Genomic DNA, 26,060 nt, shown 5'->3' with positions numbered 1-26,060 from the left:
TTGGTAGATACATTCATTTGGGAAAATGTATTTGATAAAATGACCAAAGGAAAGTGGATTGATCAAATATGTGCCCTAGTTTTCAAAATATCTCTATTTTCCAGTGAAAATTTTAAACTTGGCTCAGCTTTTTTACTAAGAAATAGTGTCATATTTGGAAATAATGCAACTTCCCTAAAAAAGTTAGATTGCTAAACCATTTTAGTGCTTTTCAAAATTACTTTCTAGGCTCTAAAATTATTCCTAATATATAATTTCTCCCGTCTGTGGATTGACCCAAACATTGATATTAAATTAAGCCATTTGTTATTTTTATTTGAGGTACAAAAATTCTTAGTAAGGTATTTTTTTGATATTATAAATAATTTTATGTTTATAAACTTCTAACTTTATTCAAAGATTTTTCAACAAAGTAAAATTCCTTACATCAACGCTGTTTAGTTAATATAGTTAAATCTCTTAATGTGGGAGAAATAAAATATTTTTAAAAGATTATAATAAAACACATATATGTTAAGTATGTTTTCTGAGTTTCGGTTGACTTGGAATTATATTGTATAAACTAAGATAAAATTCTTCATGAATCCTTAGTTCGGTAAATAACTGATTTGTTGTCGTCCAGCAGGTGTCGAGGTCACCAATAAAAACATGATTCATGCATATGCACTGGATAACATTTTCTTGCAGGGAAGAGAAGCAGAGTGCGATCAGCTTTAACAGTGGCATAGGTCCCTCACAGCCAGCTGGTGCCTCACTGGAGCTGCTGCCAGATGCTGGGCTGCACACACCCCTCTTATACTGTAGGTGAAGGACTCTATTCCCTCCCCACCGGGAACAGTGGGGTTGGCCAGGTGCCATGTAATACACACACATAAGCAGAACAAAGAAGTACTCATCAAGCCTGTAATAGAGTGATATCACCAGTCAAGGCAGAACACCCAATACAAACTTTGTCATCTTCCTGTAAGAGGATGTTGCAGGACCAAGGCATGGAGGAGGAGGAGAGAGCTGTGTGGGGAGTGCTGTCCCAATAGTTATGTATAAGTGAAACATCCCCAAAGTTATATATATATATATATATATTTAAAATGATATCTTAATCTTTATTTCTTTTCTTTATTATTTATTTTTTTTGGTGGAGATTTACACAGCAAATTAAACCAAACCAAACCCTTTGCCATTGAGTTGATCCATATGTATTGTTCAGTGACGTTGGTTACATTCTTCACATTGTGTTGGCATTCTCATTATTTCCATTCTGGTTGTTCTGTTTCCATTAATCTAGTTCTTCTGTCCCCCCCTTACCTTCTCATCTTTGCTTTAGGATAAATATTGACCATTTGGTCTCCTGTAGATGATTAGTTAACAGCGCACAGTACTCATAGGTGGTATTGTTTATTTTATGAACCAATCTATTCTTTGGCTGAAAGATGACCTCCAGAAGTGACTTCAGTTCCAAGTTTAAAGGGCATCTCAGGGCAATAGTCTTCGGGGATTCTCTAGTCTCGACTTATCCAGTAAGTCTGGTCTGCAAAGTTATATTTTTGTAAAATATCCACTGCTTCATTATTAACACATAACTAGGAAAATAGAGGAGCCCTGGTGGTGCAGTGGTTAAGTGTTCAGCCACTAACCAAAAGGTCAGCAGTTTGAAACCACTAGCTGCTCTCTGGAAACCCTATAGGGCAGTTCTACTCTGTTCTATAGGGTTGCTATGAGTTGGAGTCGACTCAAAGGCAATGGATTTGGTTTTGGGGTTTAGGGAAATAGCATGTGCAAAGGCTAGAAAGGAAACGTGGCCTGATTCATTTGACAAACCATAGATAACTCTATTGAAAGACTAAAATTTGAAAGAAGAAGGGAGACAGGAGATGGAAGATACGAATTTGAAAAAATAGATCTTTGTCTCTTGTCTTGCTTTGACTTGAAGGTTTAAAGGAATGATTGAAGTATTTTGAGCAGGCATGGATCACGATCACATTTTCATGTTAAAAACATTACTTTCGTGGAATTGTGGAACGCGGACAGAAAGGGTCTGGGGAGATTTTAGAAAAACAGAGTTAACGACTGTAGTGCCTATGGGTATGGAGAAGGTAGAGTGTGTGAAACTTGGAAGTATGGAGGCTGGGTTAAAGTTCAAATACCTGTGGAACATCCAGGAGGAGATGTTACCTAGGCAATTGGATATACAGGCTTGAAGGTGAGGATAGAGACCTGAGGTATTTTTACTGAAAGTCAAAATAATCTAGTCTATGTCTATGAATCCCCAATCTGTACAGAGAAAAGAAAACTCAGAGCTATTGTTTGGCATCATGAAGGCAAACCAACTTGTTAATTGAATGAATTTTCACTTTTTAGCTAGTTGTTTTGGCAGCTTGTAGACACGGCCTTGCCCTCACTGCTCATTAGCGTACTGGGACTACAGCTCCCCACTCTCCAGGGAAGCAGTGTGTTTTCACAAACCATGGTAACCAAAGAATGAACACTTTCAATATGATATAATTAAACATTATGGGAAAGACTGGATTAGGGTTCTTTGTGACATTTGGCTAAACATGCTAGCTAGCAAAAATACACAAATGAAGGTCACATTTGCAATTATTATAAAAGTGTCTACATTTTAATTAGGTAGCTGATAAATGTCATTGAGCTTTAGCCACTGACCAACTGTCATTTTAAAAAAAGAAAAATATCACCTAAAAAAAGTCAATTTTTTTGCATTGTCATGAAATTAAAAGTTGTAGCCACAATAAACTGTGTTCAGCACTAAGCTATTAAATGAACTTTATGATAATCTCAAAGGAAATTTTTAAAAAAAGAAATATTTTGGCAGCCTATGAGATGTTACTAATAACACAAATTTTCAAGCATTTTTTGTAAAGCAGATTGCCTTTACTGTAGAATCACTCGGAGCCATACCAGTCTTGAGAGATTCTTTCTAGAGAATGCAATTTAAATAGCAATTTTTGGCCTGTGGGTTTGGGTTAAATTCATTCTTTATCAGTTTGGATTATATATTCTCTGACCTTTTCTACCTCCCATGCAAATAAATCCTTTTAACCTCCAACAATGTCGTTTCTGATATAAGAATAAAGAAATTGATTTCACCTCTTAGATATTCTAGAAATTATTTAACTTTCACAACAATATTTGCTTAAAAAAATTTTGCCCCCTTCTTCTGAAAATACAAAAATAATAAATAAAACTTGTATCATCTGAAGCTAATATAAACATCCATCTAAATTAGGGTTTAAAAGTAACAGAAGAAGGTAAATATATGTATTGCTTTTAGGAGTCAATCTGACTGATATCTCTAAATATAGATTCTTAAACTGGTCACAAGGAAATTCAAAAGAAAAAATATATATATATAGACATATACATTGACTCAACAGCAATAGGTTTAGTTTTGGTTTATATATATATATGGAAATCACAAAGGAAATGATCAATAAATTTTACTGCATCAAAATGTAAATCTTTCTGTAGCACATCATTTTAACATTAAAAGCCAAATACTGTAGTAAATAGTTAATGATATCAATGTATAAAGAGCTGTTACAAATAAAGAAAAATAAACCAGCAAGTCTACAGAAAAAAAAGGAAAACTATTTGAATATGTAATTCAGTAAGAAAATATATGTATATGTGAAAATGAAATATATTACTAATAATCAAAATACAAATCCAAGCAATGTTTAAATATAAGTTTTGCTATCATTATTTGTAACAATTTCAAGATAATTAATGTTAGCAGTCATATAATAAAATGGTACACAAAATATTGTAATGAAAAATACAAAAATACTACTTTTGAATGATGCTAGCAGAAGTATAAATAAGTCAAAATTCCTAGAAAAATTTTAGTAAGAGCTATTTTCATATTCAGAGAATTCCTCTTCTATGATGTTCTCCTGAGGAAATTACTAGTCCCACAGACAAAGATTTATTTACAACAGTATTCCTGCAAATTGTATATGACAGAAAATCCATGTAATCATAGGGACATGGTTAAAGAAATAATAACCAAACACATAGTCAGAATATTATGTAATCAATAAAATGCTTTTGAGGAACATTTATAACAGGAATAAGTAAGGAAAATTTATAATATTAACTAAAAGTTATAAAATTACTTGTACAAAATGATCCCAGTTTCTTTAAAATAAATAAAAGGAAAATTGCCTACCTCAGTGAGACACGTTGGAGTTTGTTTTTTCAAACAAACTTCTGGATAGCAACATTAGATACGATTTTGATTCTACAGTGAGCATATATTCTTTTATGAACAGGGCATTTAAAGTTAGAATTCACAGGAAACAGGTACCACCATTCCATTTTAATCTGAAACCCGATACTTATTCCCTAAGGGAATAAGAGAAAGGCAACTGACCCTGAAAGTAGTAAAACCCGTTGCCATCGAGTCCATTCCGACTTTTAGTGACCCAACAGGACAGAGTAGAACTGCCCCGTAGGGTTTCCAAGGAGCGCCTGGTGGGTTCGAACCACTGACCTTTTTGGTTAGCAGCCAAGCTCTTAACCACTGTGCCACCAGGGCTCCAAGAGTAGTAAAATAAGAATAAATAGCAGCTGAAGTAAACACTCTCACCACATTCACAAACGTATCTAGTCCTTTGGAACTTAATTTAAATGTAAGACTTTTGACTTGGAAAGTTGCCATATTACAGCAGTAGAGTTTGTGATCTATAGACATCAGAGAAATAGCATTTCCACATTGGGAGGTGTTTTCTAGGAATAGGATTTGGTTAGATGTTGAGTAAGTGCCATAGATGAGGCAGACATGGAGGCACTGATCTTGAGAGTGGCAAAATGAATCAGACTGCAACATGTTAGTCTGTTAATGCTTTTGTTTTATTATTAATTTAACTAAATAACTGGATTAAATGAGCTGTCAGTTTAGGCTAAAACGCCATAACCACGGCAGATCACTGAATTTAAATTGATTTGCAGGTATTCCATCTGTTAAATGAGAAGTCACCTAACTTAACTAAAGTGTTGTTGAATAATTTTCTTTTGAGATCTTTACTTTGAAGAAATTACTGTTGGTTTCAGCTTCTGATTTACTCTGGTATATGCCCCACTAGCCTATGTTCCAAGCATCAAAGTAGTGGGAATGCCTTTAAAAAAAATTGCCTTCTAATGAGGCCCTTTGGGGTCTTCAATAACTAACTCTTCTTGAATGGATACCAAGGCAATTTTTTCATGTTCTAAGTAGCAAATTAAAAGCGTAAACACATTTTCTTTTTAGTTTTTTTATTGTACTTTAGATGAAGGTTTACAGAACAAACTAGCTTTTCATTAGACAATTAGTATACATACTGTTTTGTAACATTGGTTGCCAACCCCATGACATGTCAACACTCTCCTTTCTCAACCTTGGGTGCCCAATCATCAGCTTTCCTGTCCCCTCCTGCCTTCTAGTCCTTGACCCTGGGATGATGTGCCCCTTTAGTATTGTTTTGTTTTATGGGCCTGTCTAATCTTTGGATGAAGGGTGAACCTCAGGAGTGACTTCATTACTGAGCTAAAAGGGTGTCCGGGGGCCATACTCTCAGGGTTTCTTTCATCTCTGTCAGGCCAGTAAGTCTGGTCTTTTTTTGTGAGTTAGAGTTTTGTTCTACATTTTTCTCTAGCTCTGTCCGGTACCCTCTATTGTGATCCCTGTCAGAGCAGTCAGTGGTGGTAGCCAAGTACCATCTAGTAGTGCTGGACTCAGTTTGGTGGAGGCTGTGTTAGTTGTGGAGCATAAACACATGTTTAGTATGTTAGTTTCCATTTGTGAGATATGACCAATGCGCAATTCAAATTCCATCCCTTATACCAACAGCACTTTTCTATTGGGATCAACTGCTTCTTCCTGGATTCTCCCGAATGTTAGGTTGAAAAGTAATTTTATTATACACCAGTGTTTCTTTCCCTCTTGAGACTGTGGTTTGTGATTTGGGCATTGCAATGAGACTATGACTATGATCACTGGAAAAATATTAACAATCAACTAAAGAATACGAACATGAGGTTTTCTTTAATAGTAAAATGTAAAGAAATGCATTTGCTCAGAGCAGCTATAAAAAGCAGTAGCCATTGCAGCTTCTTCCCACCCACGTGGGAAGGTAAAACTCCCTTGGTCCCCACCAGCTTTCTTCCAGAGATTCGCATTTACCAAAGGTAGCACTCATATGGAATGAGGATTCCACCAGGCTTGAGAAAAATCGTTATTTTCTTAATGCAGCTGCATGATTTCTAGCCCTGTGGAAGTGTAAAAATCAATTCCCACACATCCCCAGGAATTTGAAAAGAACTTAGCCCTCTGAAGACCATTTTTCTAAATCCACCCTGGACTGTATTTTTATGTGAGCAACTCTGATCTTGAGTTGTTTTTTGTTTTTTCTTTTTTTTCAAATTCCATGATGACAAAATCATTTCCCTGAAGTTTCCATTTTTTTCTCTCAGTTTATAAAGAGCTCTTTGAAGTCAAAGATTGTACATCTCATTGTTTTTTTTTAATTCCTACAGTTACCTTTCAATTTGGAATACGTAACGTAGAATCAATTGGTGCGTAAATAAATGTTAAATCTCGTATTACATTATGTATGTATTTGTAGCACACACAGTTCATGAAATTATTCTTGCCTATCGAATTCCATTAATGCAAATGACTATCTTGAATTTCATTCCTAAATCCATGATTGACTGGTACACTCTCATTTTACAGATTCTAGGATCTATACTGCACCAGAGGAAACATTGGACATAACGGAGTACACCTTTTTTTTTTTTTAATCATTGCATATAATGAAAGCAAAACTTGCCCATAGAATAGTTTCTAAAATTGGTAGAAAATGTATTTTGGTTAATTATTTTTTAATTGCAGCATTCATTGCTGCACAATATCAGCTTTATTTGATTTATTATCAAATGCTATGTGATCTTTCTTAAGCATACAGAGAATAGAAACGTAAAAAACTAATACAGTCATCACAGAGTTAAAACTTCACTGAAACCTTTAATCATCTGTAACAAGAGGGAATTCTTTAATCGCTGAATTAACTTGGTACTGTTTCACAACTAGCTCCTGCCCTTATTAATTTCCTTAGTGATGAGAAAACAATATTTGTATTATGAAGGAAATGTCAATTTAATACAATCATATATAATACTTCGGTAATTTTAAGAAATATCTAAATGTTACCGATTTTTAAAAACTTTGAAGTAGTGAAAAAATACAGAAAATTATAGGAATTTTTTTTCAATAAAAGCCTATACACTTGCATGATCTATCTATGAATACAACTAAGCATTTATTATTTAGAAAAGAAGATAAAATTCTCCAAATGTTAAATCTTAATGACTTCAAATATGAGCAGTGTACCTAAAAAGAAGCGGTAGCAGTAATTTAGAATGATGTCTCTTTTAACCTGTAAGTATGCCTATTTTTCCATCTTATGCAAAAAACACTAGAAATGCAGTGCTGTTAAATTTTTTGCTTACATGTAGGCAGTATTACAGTTTTGATGCCTGACTTTGGTGCTTTGAAAATGGTTGTTTTCATCCACTGCACACATTTTCCCCCTTTTGCAGCTAAAACACTGTAAAGTTCACACATAATACATTTCTTGAAAAAAGTGCTGAGTTGAGATACAGAGTACCTCTGCCTCGGGCTATTACAAACTCTCCTCTGCCATAGAGGCAGACAACCAAGTTGAAATGATGCACATTATTTATAAATTATTAACTATTTCTAAATATGCTGCACACGGCCAGCTTCGCTGAGGTGTTACATCCATCCTTGCAAGCTTCATAAAACAGTAGCAGACTAAATTTGCACAGTTAACATTAATTCTCATCAAAGAGAGGACAGCCTTAGCAATTACCCTGCAAAAGGTCAGATATAAAAATTTCTTTATGCTGACTTTGATGCCAAATTGAGTCACACTGTGGGCTGGCTATTGCATGACTTCTGCTTTATCTGTACATTGTGTCATCAATACATGGTGCCACTTCTCATCCCCTTGACTTATGAGTCAGTGATTAAGCATTAATATTCTTTACAGCATCACATATTATTTAGTGCTGTATTTTTTATATTTATTTTTGTATAAGATCTTAAATATTTTACATCAAACTAGAACTACAGAGAATAAATGAATTTATACGAAGACCTGTCATTTTATGAATCTTTGGTGTTGTTTACCCTTCAATAACTATAAAAATTAACAGCATTTTGGGGGTCGATTAGCAGGAAGGATTCAAATACAGAATCTAATTGTGGTGTTCTAATTTTTTATTATCAATATTTTAAGAGCTGTGAAGTTCCTTGTAGACCTTTTTTTTTTCCTCACACTTAAGGATAGAAATAGAATTCTGAGGTTTAATTTTTATCAGGAATATTTCAAATATGGTATGGATTAAATATTTTAAAATATATCTTTTATCATATTGAAATTTTGACACTGTTTTGATATATGTTCAAAATAATGCCATGGAATATTTCAGTTCTACATATTCTATGGCATTATTTCATTAATATTATTTACATTGAGTTTTCTCTAGAGTTCCTACATGGTGCAGATGGTTGGCAGTTTGAACCCACTCAGAGACACCTAGGAAAACAGGCCCGGTGATCAGCTTCCAAAAAGTCACAGCCTTAAAAACCCTAGGGAGCAGTTCTACTCTGCACACACAGGGTCGCCAGGAGTCGGAATCGGCTTGACAGCAACTAACAACAACAATGGATTTCATCAGTGACCAACATTTTTTTCTTTTCTTAAGAATGTCCTCACAGGAATATACATGCCTGTTAAGAAAAAAAAAGTAACTATTCCCCTTCCATTTTCCATACTTTTAGTTCCTCAGGGTAAGATGAACGTTAAAATTTGGTGTTTATATTCTTATTCTGTGTTCAATCAAACTTGAAGGACTAAGCCCAGCATTCACTTTTGTCCACCAGATAATGGTACAGAATAATAATAAGAAAGTGGTACAAGTGATAGTAAATAATAATATAGGCAACATGTATTGAGTTTTTACTACGTGCCAAGCACAGGACTGAGTGCTTTACATATATTAATTTATGTGATCCTTACAACAACCCTGTGAGGCTCAAGCATAGCAACGGTTGTGAGGATGGTGCAGGACCAGATAACATTTTTGTTCTGTTCTACTTGGAATTGCTTTGAGTCAGAACTGACTCAGGGCACCTAACAACAACAAACATGAGGCAGGTACTATTGTTATCTTCATATTAAAGACAAGGAAACTGAGGCACAAAGGTACTCATATCTTGCCCAATACCACAGATCTACTATGAAGTAGAATGCTGATTTAATCCAGGTCATCTAACTCTAGAGCCTATGTTGCAAACAGGTTTACTGGCAGAGCTGCTGTCGCCAAAAAAGCAAAATCAATAAAATGAACGCATAGATGGAAGACGTGTACAGCAGAGAGAGCATACCAGAACCGAGCTGTGATGATAGTACTGTAAAAATATCAGACACAGACAAGTTTTCCCTCCAGGCAGCCTGCTTCCCCTCCCCCCATTTTTCTTTATACTATTCTATGATAGGTTTTAGTTTTATGTATTTTTAGAATAATTTTATTTTTTTAATGTTTCTCTGCTAGTATTCTACAAATTGGCAATCCTCTACCAATACTGCTGGGTTGTAAATTCCATGAAGGCAGCAACCATGTTTGTTTTATTCATAGCTATCTTCCCAGTTCCTAACACATAGTAGGAACTCAATAAAGATTTATTGAAAATTTGAATGCATGCTGAAAGAGGAAGGGGAGCTTTGGGGAGAAGATGATTTTAAGGTTACTGAAAAGAAGCAAAGAGTTTTGTGTAGAGGAAATCTAGTAAGAAAATTCAATTTATCAGAGTATTGCTCAGCACTTCTATTTCACTGAGCCTCTTTGAAGGCCCGTGCCTAGAATTTAGGGCCAAGCTACCCTTATATTTCTTAAAGTGACAGGCTTTGGAGTGATGACACAACAGATTTTGAATTCCAAATAAAATCTACCAAATAATTTATCCCAGAAGATGCCTTTCAGCTATAGAGGCCAGGATCTTTTCAGGAGCTGAGAGGCAGAACCACGAAAGGAGCGTAGGTAAAGAATTGTTTACTAGAACTAGGAGTTAGAGCGGAGGAAAATATTGAAATATCAGAGACTTAGAGCTGAATCCAAGTAACAGAGACCAGAGTAAAGGCGAAAGTCATCTAAGAGGGAGCCGAGGTTTAAGGAAATCATAGATTGTGTCAAGAAGTAAATGTGCAATGATACCTTTTCCACACTATGTGTACCTACAGTCTTCTCTGTCCTCTCCCACTTCCTTGCCTAGTGTACTACATACAAGCTATATGGATTCAAACTTTCTTCCCCAGTCTTCAATATCTCAGGAAAAAATACCAGCTGCTCAATAAAAAAAATAAAAAAAAATAAAAAATCTAGGAATCATCCTTGGTTTCTGCCTTTTCTTCACTTTTATGATGATTTTCATCCAATCCTGAACTAATTTATTTATTTTCTCTTGCCTAGACTACTACAATATCCTCCTCACATTTTTCCCTATTTCCCCCTTGCACCTTTCACAAATAGCTGATAGAACTGTTAAATTGTGAATCAAACCTCTTTTATACGATGGCTTTCTATCACACAGAAAATCGTAAATTCTTACTAAGGGCTACTGGACCCTATATGATCTGATCTCTGCTTAATTGTCCAGACTGCCTTCCAGTGTCTCCCAGCTTCACAATGCTTTACTCACACTGGCTGGCTTTCTATTCCATGGCCACACCAAATTTATTCCCAGTGTAGCATCTCTCAGCCTGTTAGAACATTTCATCATGATATTCTGTTAATCATTCATCTCTAACAACCCCTTAATGATCATCCCCACATAAAGTAACCCTCCCCTCCAGTCATTTTGGATAATATCATACTATTTTATTTTTATCATAGTCTTTAATTCTATCAGACATTACCTTAAACTTTTTTTTAATTGTCTGACTTCCACTAGTAAATAAGTTCCATTAAAGCTAGTATGATGCGTGTTTTACTCACTGTTCTCTCCCTGGGACCAAGAAGCAGTACCAGGAACAGAATTAAAGTAACTTTATAGTATATTATCCAAATGAATGCACTGTCACTGTCTTAGGCAAACTAGAAAATATGATTACCCTGTATGTAGTAGCCTCCCAATAAATAGGTTATTAATAAAATAATACATGACAGAGCTTACCATACCTCTGTAGCAACACCCACATATATTATTTTGTATCCCTAAAATGCCTTTCCCCACTCTATGTGTGCCCACTAAACTTGTTCTTCTTCTTAAAGATGCAGCTCATACCTTTTTCTTGGTGAAACATTTTGTGTCCCTACCCTCAACTACCATTTAACCACTGGAATCCATCACTTCTTCTCCATGCCTCTCACTCCATCTGTACATACACTCTTACTACACTGATTATCTTATATTGAACTTCCTTACTAGACTGTGAGCTCCTTGAGAGAAGAGCCTGAACCTTTTGATCTTTTACCTGAGTGCCTGCTACATGGAGGGCATTCATTAAATGCTTGTTGAATTATAGAATAAAAGAAAATAATGATAATTCTCCCACCTTTCTATTATCACATTAAAGTGGCCATGTAGAGCCTTCTAGGCAGTTATTAGGAAGTTGAATTTTGCTCGCAATGAGATGACAAACAAATATATGGTTTTGAGCAGAGACGTAACATGACATGAGCTATGTTTTAAAAGAAACAGTATTACTATCTTATTGAAATAGAGTGGTGAAATGATGAGAGCAGAGGTTATGGCAATAACACACACAAAAGATAATAGAACGTTTGACTAGAGTAGTATGGGGATGAGAAGCTTCCAAGTTCTGGGTGCATTTTTAAGGTACAGCCAACAGAATTTTCTGATGGATAAAATTAGGCATGTGAGAGAAAAGCAAAGTATGACTCCCAGGCTTTTGTCCTAAGTAAACAAGGAAGATATAGTTTCCATTTACTAATATGGTGATGACTAAGATTGGACTGAGTTTGGAACTTGTAAGTAAGAGATGCCTATTAGTCATTCAAGTGGAAATGTCAAGTAGGCATTGATTGTATAAGCCTGACCTAGAGACACAAATGTAGGAGTTGATACACTATGTTGTTAGGTGCTGTCAAGTTGGTTCCAATGCATAGTAACTGTGATGGTTAAGATTGTGTGTCAGCTTGGCTGGGCCATGATTCTCAGTGTTTTGGCAGTCATATAATGTTGAGATCACTTCCCTGTTGAGATTTGGTAGGTGATCACCCCCGTGATAGGATCTGCTGTGAGTAGCCAGTCATTTGAAAGGGAGTTTCCATGGGCATGTGGCCTGCATTGAATGTAAGCAGACATTCTGGCAAGGCTTGAGGGCTTTTTGCTCATGCTGGATCCTGAAGCTGGCTTCTGTTCTTCTGACCTCTGGTTCTTGGGACTTGAGCTAGCAGCTTACCTGAGATCTTGCCTGCTGATCTTGGGATTCATTGATCTTTGCAACCTATGAGCAAGAGCCCTGCTCTTTGACCTGCTGATCTTGGGTTCGCCAGCTCCTGCGGCTACGTGACTGAGGAAAAGCCTCTATCCTGACCCATGGACTTGGGACATTCCAGCCTCTGCAACCGTGTGAGCCATTTCCTTGATATGAATCTCTCTCTATTTATATTTGTACACTTTACTGGTTTTGCTTCTCTAGAGAACCCAGCCTAAGACAGTAACCCTATTAGAACAGAAGAAAACACTGCCCAGTCCTGCGCTATCCTCACAGGCATTGCTATGTTTGAGCCAACTGTTGCAGCCAGTGTGTCAGCCCATCTCGTTAAGGGACTTCCTCTTTTCAGTGACCCTCTACTTTACCAAGCATGATGTCCTTCTCCGGGGACTTGTCCCTCCTGATAACAAGTTCAAAGTACATGAGATGAAGTCTTGCCATCCTCACTTCTCAGGAGCATTCTGTCTGTACTTCTTCCAAGACAGATTTGTTCATTCTTCTGGCAGTCCATAGTGTATTTAGTATTCTTCACCAAAACCATAATTCAAGGGCATCAATTCTTTTTTGGTCTTCCTTATTCATTGTCCAGCTTTCACATGCGTATGAGGTGTTTGAAAAGACTGTGTCTTAAGTCAGACATACCTTAGTCCTTAAAGTGACATTTTTGTTTTTTAACACTTTAAAGAGGTCTTTTGCAGCAGATTTGCCCAATGCAATCGGTCATGTGACTTCTTGACTACTGCTTCCATGGGTGTTGATTGTGGATCCAAGTAAAATGAAATCCTTGACAGCATCAATATTTTCTATGTTTATCATGATGTTGCTTATCGGTCCAGTTGTGAGGATTTTTGTTTTCTTTATGTTGAGATGTAATCCATCAGTAAGTGCTTCAAGTCCTCTTTGATTTCAGACAAGCAGGATTGTGTCATCTGCATATCACAGGTTGTTAATGAGTCTTCTTCCAACCCTGATACTGCATTCTTCTTCATATAGTCAGGCTTCTCAGATTATTTGTTCAGCATATAGATGGAGTAGGATGGTGAAAGGATACAAGCCTGACACATACCTTTCCTGATCCAGTGTCCTCTTGTTCTGTTCGAACGACTGCCTCTTGGTCTGTGTACAGGTTCCTCATGGACACATTTAAGTGTTCTGGAATTCCCATTCTTCACAGTGTTATCCATAATTTGTTATGATCCAAACAGTCAAATGCCTTTGCATGGTCAATAAAACACAGGTAAACGTCTTTCAGGTATTCCCTGCTTTTAGCCAAGATTCGACTGAAGTCAGTAATGATATCCTTCATTCCATGTCCTCTCCTGAACCCAGTTTGTATTTTTGGCAGTTCCCTGTCCATGTACTACTGCAACCATTTTTTAATGATCTTCAGCAAAATTTTACTTGTGTGTGATATTAATGATATTGTTAGATAATTTCCACGTTTTGTTGGATCACCTTTCTTTGGAAAGAGCACAAATATGGATCCCTTCAAGTAAGTTGGTTAGGTAGCTGTCATCCAAATGTCTTGGCACAGATAAGTGAGCATTGAATCCATTTGTTGAAACATCTCAGTGGGTATTCTATCAATTCCTGAGCCTTGTTTTTCGCCAGTGCCTTCATTGTGGCTCAGATTTCTTCCTTCATTACTATCAGTTCTCGATCATATGCTACCTGCTGAAATGGTTGAATGTCGAACAATTCTTTTTGGTACAGTGACTCTATATTCCTTCCATTTTATTTTGATGCTCCAATATTTTGCCCATAGAATCCTTCAGTATTGCAACTCGGGGCTTGAATTTTTTCTTCAATTCTTTCAGCTTGAGAAATGCTGAGCGTGTTCTTCCCTTTTGGTGTTCTAACTCCAGGTCTTTGCACATTCCATTTTGGTCTTTTCTTTCTTTCTTACCTTTATAATGACCTTTGGCTTTCTTCATGTATGTCCTTGGTGTCATTCCACAACTTGTCTGGTCTTCAGTCATTGCTGCTCAATGATTCAAATCTATTCTTGAGATGGTCTTTAAACTCACTTGTGATATACTCATGGTCATACTTTGGCTCTCATGGACTTCTTTGAATTTTCTTCAGCTTCAACTTGAACTTGTATACAAGCAATTGATGGTCTGTTCCACAGCTGTTCCTGACCTTGTTCTAATGAGACTGACCTTCTCCATTATCTCTTTCCACAGATGTGCTCAATTTATGTATTCCTGTAGTCCTGTGTATTCCATTTGGCAAGTCCACGTGTATAATCGCCGTTCATATTGTTGAAAAAAGGTATTTGCAATAATTAGTCATTGGTCTGGGAAAATTCTGCCATGCTATCTCTGGCATCATTTCTATTACCAAGGCCATATTTTTCAACTACCTATCCTTCTTTGTTTCCAACTTTCGCATTCCAGTCACCAATAATTAACAATGCCTCTTGATTGCATGTTGGATCAGTTTCAGAATGCAGAAGGAGGTAAAAAATCGTCAATTTCTTCATCTTTAGCATTAGTGGTTGGTGTGTAAATTCAAATAATAGTCATATTAACTGGTCTTCCTTGTAAGTGTATGGATATTATCCTATCACTGACAGCATTGTACTTCAGGATAGATCTTGAAATGCTCTTTTTGACAATGAATGTGACACCATTCCTCTTCAGTTTGTCATCTCCGGCCTAGTAGATCATAGGAGCAGCTGGTGGATTCAAACTGTCATCCTTTTGGTAGGTAGCCATAGCTTTTAACTACTCTGCCACCAGGGCTCCAAGGAATGGCCAGTGATGTAGAAATAAAACCATGTAGTGTCCTGGAACTATGTTAAGAAAATATTTCAAGGAGAAAAGAATGGTTAAGTGAGTTGAGCGCTGTTAATATGTCTAGTATGGTGAAAATTGATAATTAGATTTAGCAATGACCTGGTCATTTTTGAAGGAGCCCTGGTGGTGCAGTGGTTAAAGCACTTGGCTACTAACCAAAAGATCAGTGATTCGAACCCACCAGCTGCTCTGTGGGAGAAAGATGTGGCGGTCTCCTTCTGTAAAGATTTACAGCCTTGGAAACCCTATGGGGCAGTTCTACTGTGTCCCATAGGGTCGCTGTGAGTTGGAATTGACTCGACGGCAGTGGGTGTGTGTTTGGTCATTTTTCACTTTTAAAAGAGGTGTTATAGTGGAGTGATATAAACAAGATTACCTGAGATAGGTTTAACAGAAAATGAGAAGAATTGAATAAAGTGACCACAGATTGTTCTTTTTAAAGAGTTTTTGCTATAAAGATAATTAGATGAAAGGAATGGCAAAGTGAGCATAGTTTTTGTTTGTTTCTTTGTTTTTAAGGTTAAAGAAATGCTTTTATAGTTAAGGGATTGATCTAACAAAGAGATAAAAATTGATGTTTAAAGAAAGAAGGAATTTGCTGGATGGATATCCTTAACAACTCAAGATGGGATGGAATGGGGTTCAATATGCACAAGTAGAGGGGCTGATTTTCAATAGGTGACTTTTAATAAGCAATTCATAGTATAATGAAAGGAAAGCAGAGTGTTTGGATGTAGATGCAGGTGGAGGGAGCATGTGGAAAACTCTTCTAATTGCTTCTATTTTCTCAATGAAAGAGGAAGTGTCACCATCAGGAAGGTGGATTAGCTATGGGACTTGAGGAGACAGAATAAAATGTAAAATATTTATCCAGGAGGGTAGGAGGGAAATGTGGTAGTATAGCCAAGAAGCTCTAGAGTCCCACTGGAGATTAATTATCATGAAATGAGACCTTTAAACATAATTTTATATTTATCTCCAGGGTCATCCAGGAGCAGAGTAAGTTGATAGTTGGATTTAAACTAGATAGATGTTTTAGCCTATGAAAACAATAGAGGGAGGGGGCAGTGTGGCTGAAAGTGAATTGAAGAGAATGAGTAAAGTAATGGATGATGGACTCTAATGTGTGTGAGGAGAGAATTGAGGAAAATAGTGGTGGGTTCCAGGACAGTGGAAGGTAGTAGGATCAGTGGATTGTAAGTCTTGAAGGGGTTGAGAGCCTAGAGATCCTAGAGAGAAAGAGATGGAATTGACAGAAACGCAAATAGTTTAAGATAAGGAAGGGGACATAGTTATTTTTCAGCCTCAACAGAGCCCTGTATTTGTTAAATCGATTCAGTCTCCCAAAGTTGGGAGTTAAACAAAGTTGTATAAATGAAAACATCACTTTCCCATATATTTTTACTAATGTATCTATTTTCCAGAGCTGAGGTTCTTCAAAACTAAGGTTTGAGGAGTGGTGAAGCTAGAGATATCAGAGAAAGGGGCTGGGCAGCTAAGAAGCCATCAGTTACGAGCCTTAAAAATATGTCTGAGAGAGGGAGAGACCTCACTGAATTGATAGTTAGTTGCACTCAGACCATAACTGAGGGAGGCCACAGTTTAAGGCTGGGGTCTATAAGTCAAATGTAATGGAAATATTCCAGACTCTCTGTTCTTGTTAGTTACCATCAAGTCAGCTCCAACTCATGGCAACCTTATGTATAACAGAGTGAAATGTTGCCTGGTCTCCTGCCATCCTCAAAACTATTGGTATGTTTGAGCCCATTATTGCAGTTTCTGTGTCAATCCATCTCATTGATGTTTCCATCTTTTTCACTGACCTCTACTTTACCAAACATGATGTCCTTTTCTAGCAATTGTTCTTTCCTAAACAATGTGTCCAAAGTAAGCAAGAAAAAGTCTCACCATCCTCGCTTCTAAAGAGCATTCTGTCAGTACTTCCTTCAAGACTGGTTTGTTCATTCTTCTGGCAGTTCATGGTATATTAAATATTCTTTGTCAATGCCTCAGAATGTATCAATTCTTCTTTGATCTTCCTTTTTCATTGTCAAGTTTTCACATTTATATGAGGCTATTGAAAAGATTATGGCTTAGGTCAGGTGCACGTTAGTTATCAAAGTGACACCTTGGTTTTTAACACTTCAAAGAGTTCTTTTATATCAGATTTGCCTAATGCAAAACGTCATTTGATTTCTTGACTGTTGTAGAATAGGCAAATGTATGGACACCGAAGTTTTCTTTTCTGCCTCACATGCACAATTTAGTGATATCAGTTACATTAATCATGTTGTGCAACTACCAATAATCGTTGCCAAATTTTCCATCACCATAAACAGAAAGTCACTGCTTTCTAAACAGTGACTACCCCATTTATAGAGACCAAAGTTTATTAGTGGTTAAGAGGGATGTTAGGAGTGTTAGGGAGGGGGAAGGTGGGAGCCATTCCTCAGAGGCACTGAACTTCTGCTAAGAGTGATGGAAAAATTTAGAAATGGAAGTGGTGATGGTTGCACAACATGATGAATGTAGTTAATGTCACTGAATTGAATATGTAAAAAGTATTGAAATGGCAAATATTTTGTTACATATATACACTTACCACAATTTAAAAAAAAGTCAACAACAAAAAAGAAATAATCATTTCTTCTGGAAAGAATTTTTCTGGTGACCCGAGACTCAATTAGGGGATTCTCCACCTATGGAAGCCCATAGCTCCTGGAGATTACTTCTAAATCACATAGGATTAAAATTGCATGCAGGCATGCCTTTCTTCTCTGCTAGATCAAAAGCTCCTCAAAAGCTGAGACAGTATTTTATTCACTTTTGTATCCTTAGCATTTGGCAACTAGTAAGTTCTCAGTACATGCTTACTGAATAAATGAATGGATGAATAGATTGCCAGCTTTCTAGTAATAGCTTTTGGTTTGATTTAATTGATGGAAAGGGAATCTTCACAACAGCAGATGCAACTGATTACATAGCAAATGAAGTCCTGGTGTGGAGCTCACAGCCAAATTAGCATTTGGCTGATCTCTATTTACATGGAATAGCAGAAGCCAACTTCTGTACCAGTTGGGCAGTGTGTATTTTGTTAGAATATGTATAAGATTTGCAACCATGATGATGAATCTAGCTTTTTGGAGCCTCATTATGACCCTTCTAGTTTCCACTGACTATCCTTATCTGGCTTTAAGAATTACAAATCATGTTTCCATATTTCATTTTAATGTTTAATGCTAGCACAGGATTTTTTGAAAAATAAGTAAGGTAGCAAAAAACCCCTTTAAAGTGTTAAAAAGCAAAGAAATCACTATGAGTACTCAGGTGCGCCTGACCCAAGCCATGGTATTTTCAATCACCTCATATGCATGTGAAAGCTGGACAATGAATAAGGAAGACCACAGAAGAATTGATGCCTTAAAATTATGGTGTTGGTGAAGAATATTGAATATACCATGGACTGCCAGAAGAACAAACAAATCTGCCTTGGAAGAAGTACAGCCAGAATGCTCCTTAGAAGCAAGGATGGTGAGACCTCGTCTCACGTACTTCGGACATGGTATCAGGAGGGACGAGTCCCTGGAAAAGGAGTCCCTGGAAAAGGAAAAGGATGCTTAGTACAATAGAGGGTCAGTGAAAAAGATGAAAACCCTCAACGAGATGGACTGACACAGTGGCTGTGTCAACTATTATGAGGATGGTGCAGGACCATGCAGTGTTTTGTTCTGTTGTACATAGGGTTGCTATGAGTCGGAACTGACTAGATGGTACCTAATAACACAACAATATGGCAGGCAGTTAAAATACAAAGCAACAGACTGCTCTGTGAAATGAATAGGTTCAGAGACTACAGGTACAAACTACCTTAAAGGAAAACTCATTCTCTTTTTATTACTTCACACCTCAGGGTGCCAAACTTGCATTTAATTCATGGTTTTAAAAGAGATTTTATGTCTACCCATAATCTGTTCTCACACGGGTTGCTTAGGAGAGGTTAGCTATTTTCAGTTAAAATTGATCCACCTTCACCAGACTTGTGGTTCAGCAGCAAAGATTGAAGTACATGAATCTCTTAAAAAGTCCTGATGGGCTTGGATTACACATATCACATTAATTATATGAGGAAAACATCTGAAAATATACTTTTTTGAGTTTCAGAGAAATCGTATTTACTATTTCACAGAACAGAAAATGTTAAACCTAATTTGATGCTTAACACCCAAAGTGACAAAAAAAAAAAAAAAGCTTCTTGCATTCCAAAGTATCTCCTTGAGGCAGTATAATGACTCTAAGTAGGAGTAATTATGAGAAAGCTTACTGCCAAAGATAATTTTTTTATATAAAATTGAGTTAGCAATCATTAAGTCTGAATTCCATCATATCAGATGCCCAGAATAAAATATGTCTGATTCTTTAAAATATTTCCAAATTCAGCCAATGGGCGAGATCAGTTGATGTTAGACAGAAAAATAGTCCAATTCCTAGTTGCTTAGAATGTATTATAGTCTTTATATTTTATTTTATCTGCATACTAAACTAATTCTCCCCAGTGGACATAAAGCAGGGTTAGTTCAATCCACTTGAGGGACTATATACACTTTTTCCAGCCCCAAACCTTAGGAATTAAAGTAAAATATGGGAAAGACACTTCTCAATAATCGATAAAACAAAGAATTTCATGATACTACCAAGTCATATAAATTATGTAATAACAAAATTGACAAAACAAATGTCTTCCATATTTTTCAGATTCCATGCTATGATTTGGAATTGACTCAATGGCAATGGGTTTAGGTTTTTTGGTGATAATAAATCTGACTGCTTTTCAAAAACATGAGGTATTAGCTTACAGGCTAGTCAAAATATATATGCTGCATTAAACGCTTCTTCTACTACATGATGAAGATCCAATCTATATTTATAGAATATAAGTGAAAATGTCAGGTTTTTAAATTTTTTTCTATTTTTAATAATAAAGAATGGACTCATCTAAGGTATGTGAATGAATATTTTAATATTAAGGTAAATTCAAAAAAGTTAATTCTCAAATATTCCTGATAAAGAAAGTAAAAGATATTGAGCTTTTGGATCTCTCTCTCTCTCCACCCGCCCCCTTCTCTGCCTTTCTCTTTCTTCCTTCCTCCCTCCCTTCCTTTCTTCCTTCCCCTTCCTCCCGCTCTCCCTCCACCCTTCCCTCCTTTCCTTTCTTCTTTCTTTCCTACAGAAACACAACATTATAACCAATAGAATTTGCATAAAGCATTTTTAAAAATAAAAATAACATTTTAATTTTTCCACTTTCAATGCAGTTTGCATTTGGTTGCAGCGCCAGAGAAGTTTGCAGCAGTGTTTTTAGAAGAAACAACAGGAGAAATTAAAAAAAAAAAAAAAAAATCTTCTCAGAATACACTTTTTTTTTCTTTTACAGAATATTCTGAAGCTCTTCCTAGTCTCCCTACTTCATATGCCACTTTGCTAAGAATTAAGAAAAGTTCATCTGCAGCCTTGTTTGGTTCAAAGAACAGACCACGATACAGTAGTCCTTCATTAGGAACAATGAGTGTTTCTTCACCCAGTTGGCGAGGGGCAGCTCAGCATTATTATTCCCCCATCAATCTTTATCATTCCTCAGAAGCCTTCAAACAGGATGGTAAGTTTGTCATCTGCTTGAGACATCTTTCAGGATTCTTTATGCATTTCACTATTATTTAACTATACCTTATACCAATCCTGGTTTAGGATTAAGATTAAATGAACTCACATATACTGTGAGTAAAAAATGTAAAATTTTCTGGGGGGCAATTTGATAAAGAATATCAAGAGCCTTAAAATAGTCATATCTTTCAATCCACTGGTTTTATTTCCAGAAATGAATTCTGAATAAGGAAATAATAAGCAATGCACACAAAAATATATGTGTACAGTTAGCATTATTTATGAGTGGAAAATAAGAAACAATCTGAATACCAACACTAAGAAATCAGTTAAATTAAGGACTACTGTGCAACTATAAAAAATTTTGATTTGATAGAGAACATTTTCTAGATGTTCTCTCTGTCATTTTTAAATATACCAAAGAAATAATACAAAGTTATTTAATAGTGAGAATCACTAGTGCTTATTACCAGGGCCTGTATTAGGCCCTTTTAAATAGCTTATTTCCTTTAATTTTCTCAACATATATGAGGTAGATATTGTTACTGCCTTTTACAGAAATGGAAACTCGGGCAAATAAGTACCTTGCTCAAGGACACCTTGCTAATAAGTAGTAGATCTAGTTTTCATTCACATTATCTACTGATTTGATGCCCAGTAATCTTGGGCTTCAGGATTCCTATGTGGTGCAAATAGTTAAGCACTTCACTGCTAGTCGAAAAATTGGCAGATTGAACCTACTCAGAAATGCCTCGAAAGACAGTCCTGGTGATCTGCTTTAGAAAGATCACAGCCTTGAAAACCCTGTGGAGCAGTTCTGCTCTGCACACATGAGGTCACCTTCAGTTGGAATCGACCTGATGGCAACTAACAACAACAACACTCTTTGGGATACATTGCAATTCTGGCCGATGAAGGACTGAACATTTAAAATAACATTTCACAAGACCTAAACTACTTGGGAAGCCCTGGAGGCACAGTGGTTAAGAGCTCAGGCTGCTAACCAAAGTGTTGACAGTTCAAATCCACCAGCTGCTCCTTGGAAACCTTATGGGGCAGTTCTACTCTATTCTGTAGGGTTGCTAAGAGTCAGAATCAACTCAGCTGCAACAAGTTTGGTTTTTTTTTTTTTGTTTTTTTTTTTGATTTAAACTACTTGGAGCAATTTTAGAAATGCCAAATTAGGCTATAATGCAAAGAAGAGGCAAACTCATTCCTCATGATTATACAAATTGCAGCCATGTAGAGCATCATCTCATAATGTTGGCCTTGAAATTTTATTTAAGCATAGTGTTAGCATCCTGTAAATGTGTTTTATTTTTCAAAATATTTATACTTAGTATAAGGTAACTTTCAAACTTTCCATTATATTAACTCTAATGTCAGACTCAATCAGGAAGAAATGTTCTTTAAGCATCATTATTTTATGGAATGACACCAAGGTAGAAGGTATTGCACAATCGGAACAATGCGCTACTACAATACCAAAAAAAAAAAAAAACCCAAACGCGTTGCAGTGGAGTCGATTCTGACTCACAGGGACCCTATAATATTTGGTATAATTTGATACCAGCTAGTGTTCTACTCCTTAGTTCTCTTGTTCAAAATAGAAGTTAAAATAACTCAAACGATAACTAAAATACAGCTAGAAAATATGAATTAAAATACATGAAAATGTTGAAAACAATAAACATTGGGACTTAAAAAGGAGCCAGGTGTGAGACTAATTCAAAGTGTCCACTGTAAATGCCTATGTACTAGCTGACGGCTGGTCCCATTTTAGGTAATTAGCAGTCAAGGGATAGGAAAAAAAAATCTAGCCAATTATATATTTCCCGGTGTTTCCAAGATTGAAATGAAATAGTTATTCAGTAGAAGTACAGTTATTTCCAACACTAAGGTCAGCCAGTTTTTTCTGGCGGCTCCCTGGGGGTGTTGTGGTTAAGAGCTAAGGCTGCTGATTAAAAGGTTGGCAGTTCGAATCCACCAGCTGCTGCTTGGAAACTCTATGAGACAGTTCTACTCTGTCCTATAGGGTCGCTATGAGTTGGAATCGACAGCAATGAGTTTGTTTTTTTTTTGGTTTTCCTCATTAAGAATATGTCTTTGATGCAATGAGCAGTAACCTGAACATTATTCTTAGTATATACATAATAATGAGTTTCATCTGCTTCAGTAAAGGCAGATGAAATCTAAACATTAACATTGCTTCTCAATCTTCAATATACATTCAAATCACTTGGAACTCCTGTTAAAATATACATCCCCTTTCAATAGATCTGGATTATAGGCTGCGTTTATTTAAAAAAACTCCCAGGTGATACCAATTCAATGCTTCCTGTCTGTGGACCATACATACTTTGAACAGAAAGGATCTAGACTAGGAACCAATATGATATAATTTCAGGCACTTTATTGATCTAGTTTAATACAGATTAAAGTATCAGGAATAATGAACATTCTATATGTTTTCCAAGCAATCTTCTGTAACTATTGCTTTCTCATTTGAGCATTTGATAGATATTGGCTGGATATGACTTTGAGTTTCTTCTGACGCGAGTCACATATGGCTCTTGTCAAGTAATTCCCCTTAGCTTTAATAGAGAGTAAAGCTGGATTGACATGTGAAAAATGAGAAAATTAACCGAGCTTGAATAGAAAGTCATCCCACTTCTGCTCAGAATTAGGCCAAGAAGTACCCCAGATAGAGCTCAGAGTTTTCTGAGAAACATAATATCCCAGTTTGCAGAACAACTTGTGTCAGGGTGGAAGTATGCTCCATAGGGTTTTCAATGGCTGTTTTTTTTTTAAAGTAGATCACCAGGCCTTGCTTTGGATTCTACTCTCAGTGGAGTAGAATTGCCAACATTTTGGTTAGCAGCTGTGCACATTAACCATTCGCACCACCCAAGGACTCCATAGGTGTTGTGTAGGATTTTATCTTAGAAATTAATAGAGAGATACTCAGGTTTGTCATGCATAAATTCGTTTAAGTTATTGCAAGGTAGTCATGGCAAGGCATGCAAATAAGACCTCACAGCATTCATTTAGACTTGGAGAATCAAAATTAACAATTAAAATTACAATGTTAGTTCAATGGTTAGAGTCCAAATCTTTAGACTTCAAGCCTTTACCTTTAAGGAGAGGTCTCCAGAGGAAGGCTTAATCACAGCTGGAACTCTGAGGAGGTCCCTAACAAACAGAGTCCAAGGTCAGTGGCAGTGAATAGAATCTCAGCTCCATCTCTGCCTCCTCTCAATGAGTGAGGAGAAACTTATGATTTATATGTGAATTTGTTACCTTGACTCCACAAAACAAGAGCCAGTATGATATGTTATGTCTTTTCTACAGGGTTAGAGAGTAGCCAAATGACTCATCTCTTCAAAGTTAGAAATTAAGAAGTTTGTTTAGATTTATGTTTAAATGCTAGTTCACAATGATTAACTATGCCACGTCTTTTTTAATACAGTATGTCAGGTCAAAATGAACTTAAAGATTGTAACATTCTTTACCTACTTTTTACATGCTTCTATGTTTCTGTGTCTAAGTTCAGAAATTTTCTAAATAACTTTATTATGATCTACAAGTTACTAATGACTTACAGTTAATTTTAGAAAGTCTCACAAAGTTATAGATATTTCTATTTCTAACTTCTTATTATGAGTGTTTATACATATGTATTTAGAAAGCATAATAGTAACTTATACCTTATAGAATTTGAGATCATTATAGAAATACACAAAACAATAGGGAAGATAGATGACTTCAATTTTGTTTGTGATATTTTATTTCTTTAAAAAAAAAATACAACGGAAACATGCACAAGCACCAGAAGAGAGAATAGATAACTGGGAGCTTCTAAAAATCAAACACTTATGCTCATCAAAAGACTTCACCAAAAGAGTAAAAAGACAACCTGCAGACGGGAAAAAATTTTTGGCTACGACAAATCCAATCAGTGTCTAATCTCTAAAATCTACAAGATACTGCAAAACCTCAACAACAAAAAGACAAATAACCTATTTAAAAAATGGGCAAAGGATATGAACAGGCACTTCGCCAAAGAATATATTCAGGCAGCTAACAGACACATGAAGAAATGCTCACGATCGTTAGCCATTAGAGAAATGCAGATCAAAACTACAATGAAATATCATCTTACCTCAACAAGGCTAGCATTAATCCAAAAAACACAAAAGAATAAATGCTGGAGATGTTGTGGAGAGACTGGAACACTTATACACTGTTGTTGGGAATGTAGAATGGTACAACCACTTTGGAAATCGATTTGACGCTTCCTTATAAAGCTGGAAATAGAAGTACAATATGATCCAGCTATCCTGCTCCTTGGAATATATCCTAGAGAAATAAGAGCCATCACACAAATAGATATATTCACACCCCTGTTTCATTGCAGCACTATTCATGATAGCAAAAAGATGGAAACAACCTAGGTGCCCATCAACGGATGAATGGATAAACAAATTATGATATATCCACACAATGGAATACTACACAACAATAAAGAACAACGATGAAACCATGAAACATAACATGGAGGAAGCTGGAGGTCATCATGCTAAGTGAATTTAGTCAGTCACAGAAGGACAATTATTGTATAAGACCACTATTATAAGAACTCAAGTAAAGGTTTAAACGCAGAAGAAAACATTCTTTGATGGTTATGAGGGTGGGGAGGGACTGTGAGGGTTATTTACTAACTAGATAGTAGATAAGAATTATCTTAGGTGAAGGGAAGGATAGCACACACTATAGGGGAAGTCAGCACAACTGGACTAAACCAAAGCTAAGAAGTTTCCTGAATACAGTAAAACACTTTAAGGGACAGAGTAGTAGGGGCAGGGGCCTGGGGACCATGCTTTCAGGGGACATCTAGATCAACTGTCATAACAGAGCTTATTAATAAAATGTTCTGCATCCTACTTTGGTGAGTGGCATCTGGGGTCTTAAAACCTTGCAAGCGGCCATCTAAGATGCATCAATTGGTCCCAATCACCTGGAGTAAAGGAGAATGAAGAACACCAAAGACACAAGG

General features: G+C 36.3%; 1 protein-coding gene across 2 annotated transcripts in view; it reads left to right on the top strand.

The window, feature by feature from the left end:
- Nucleotides 1–26,060, top strand: part of CNTN5 (contactin 5) — a 1,437,272-nt gene that overhangs the window by 863,919 nt on the left and 547,293 nt on the right. For both annotated transcript variants that reach the window (XM_023740130.1, XM_004385875.1), the window contains one exon: nt 20,778–20,999. In XM_023740130.1, the coding sequence (XP_023595898.1) occupies nt 20,778–20,999 (222 nt within the window). The remainder of the gene's footprint in view (nt 1–20,777; nt 21,000–26,060) is intronic.

Source organism: Trichechus manatus, unplaced genomic scaffold (assembly GCF_000243295.1).
Source record: "Trichechus manatus latirostris isolate Lorelei unplaced genomic scaffold, TriManLat1.0 scaffold00148, whole genome shotgun sequence".
In the NCBI taxonomy this organism is placed as follows: Eukaryota; Metazoa; Chordata; class Mammalia; order Sirenia; family Trichechidae; genus Trichechus; species Trichechus manatus.
Note: the sequence above shows the minus strand (reverse complement) of the source record. Positions and strands in the feature narration are given on the sequence as shown.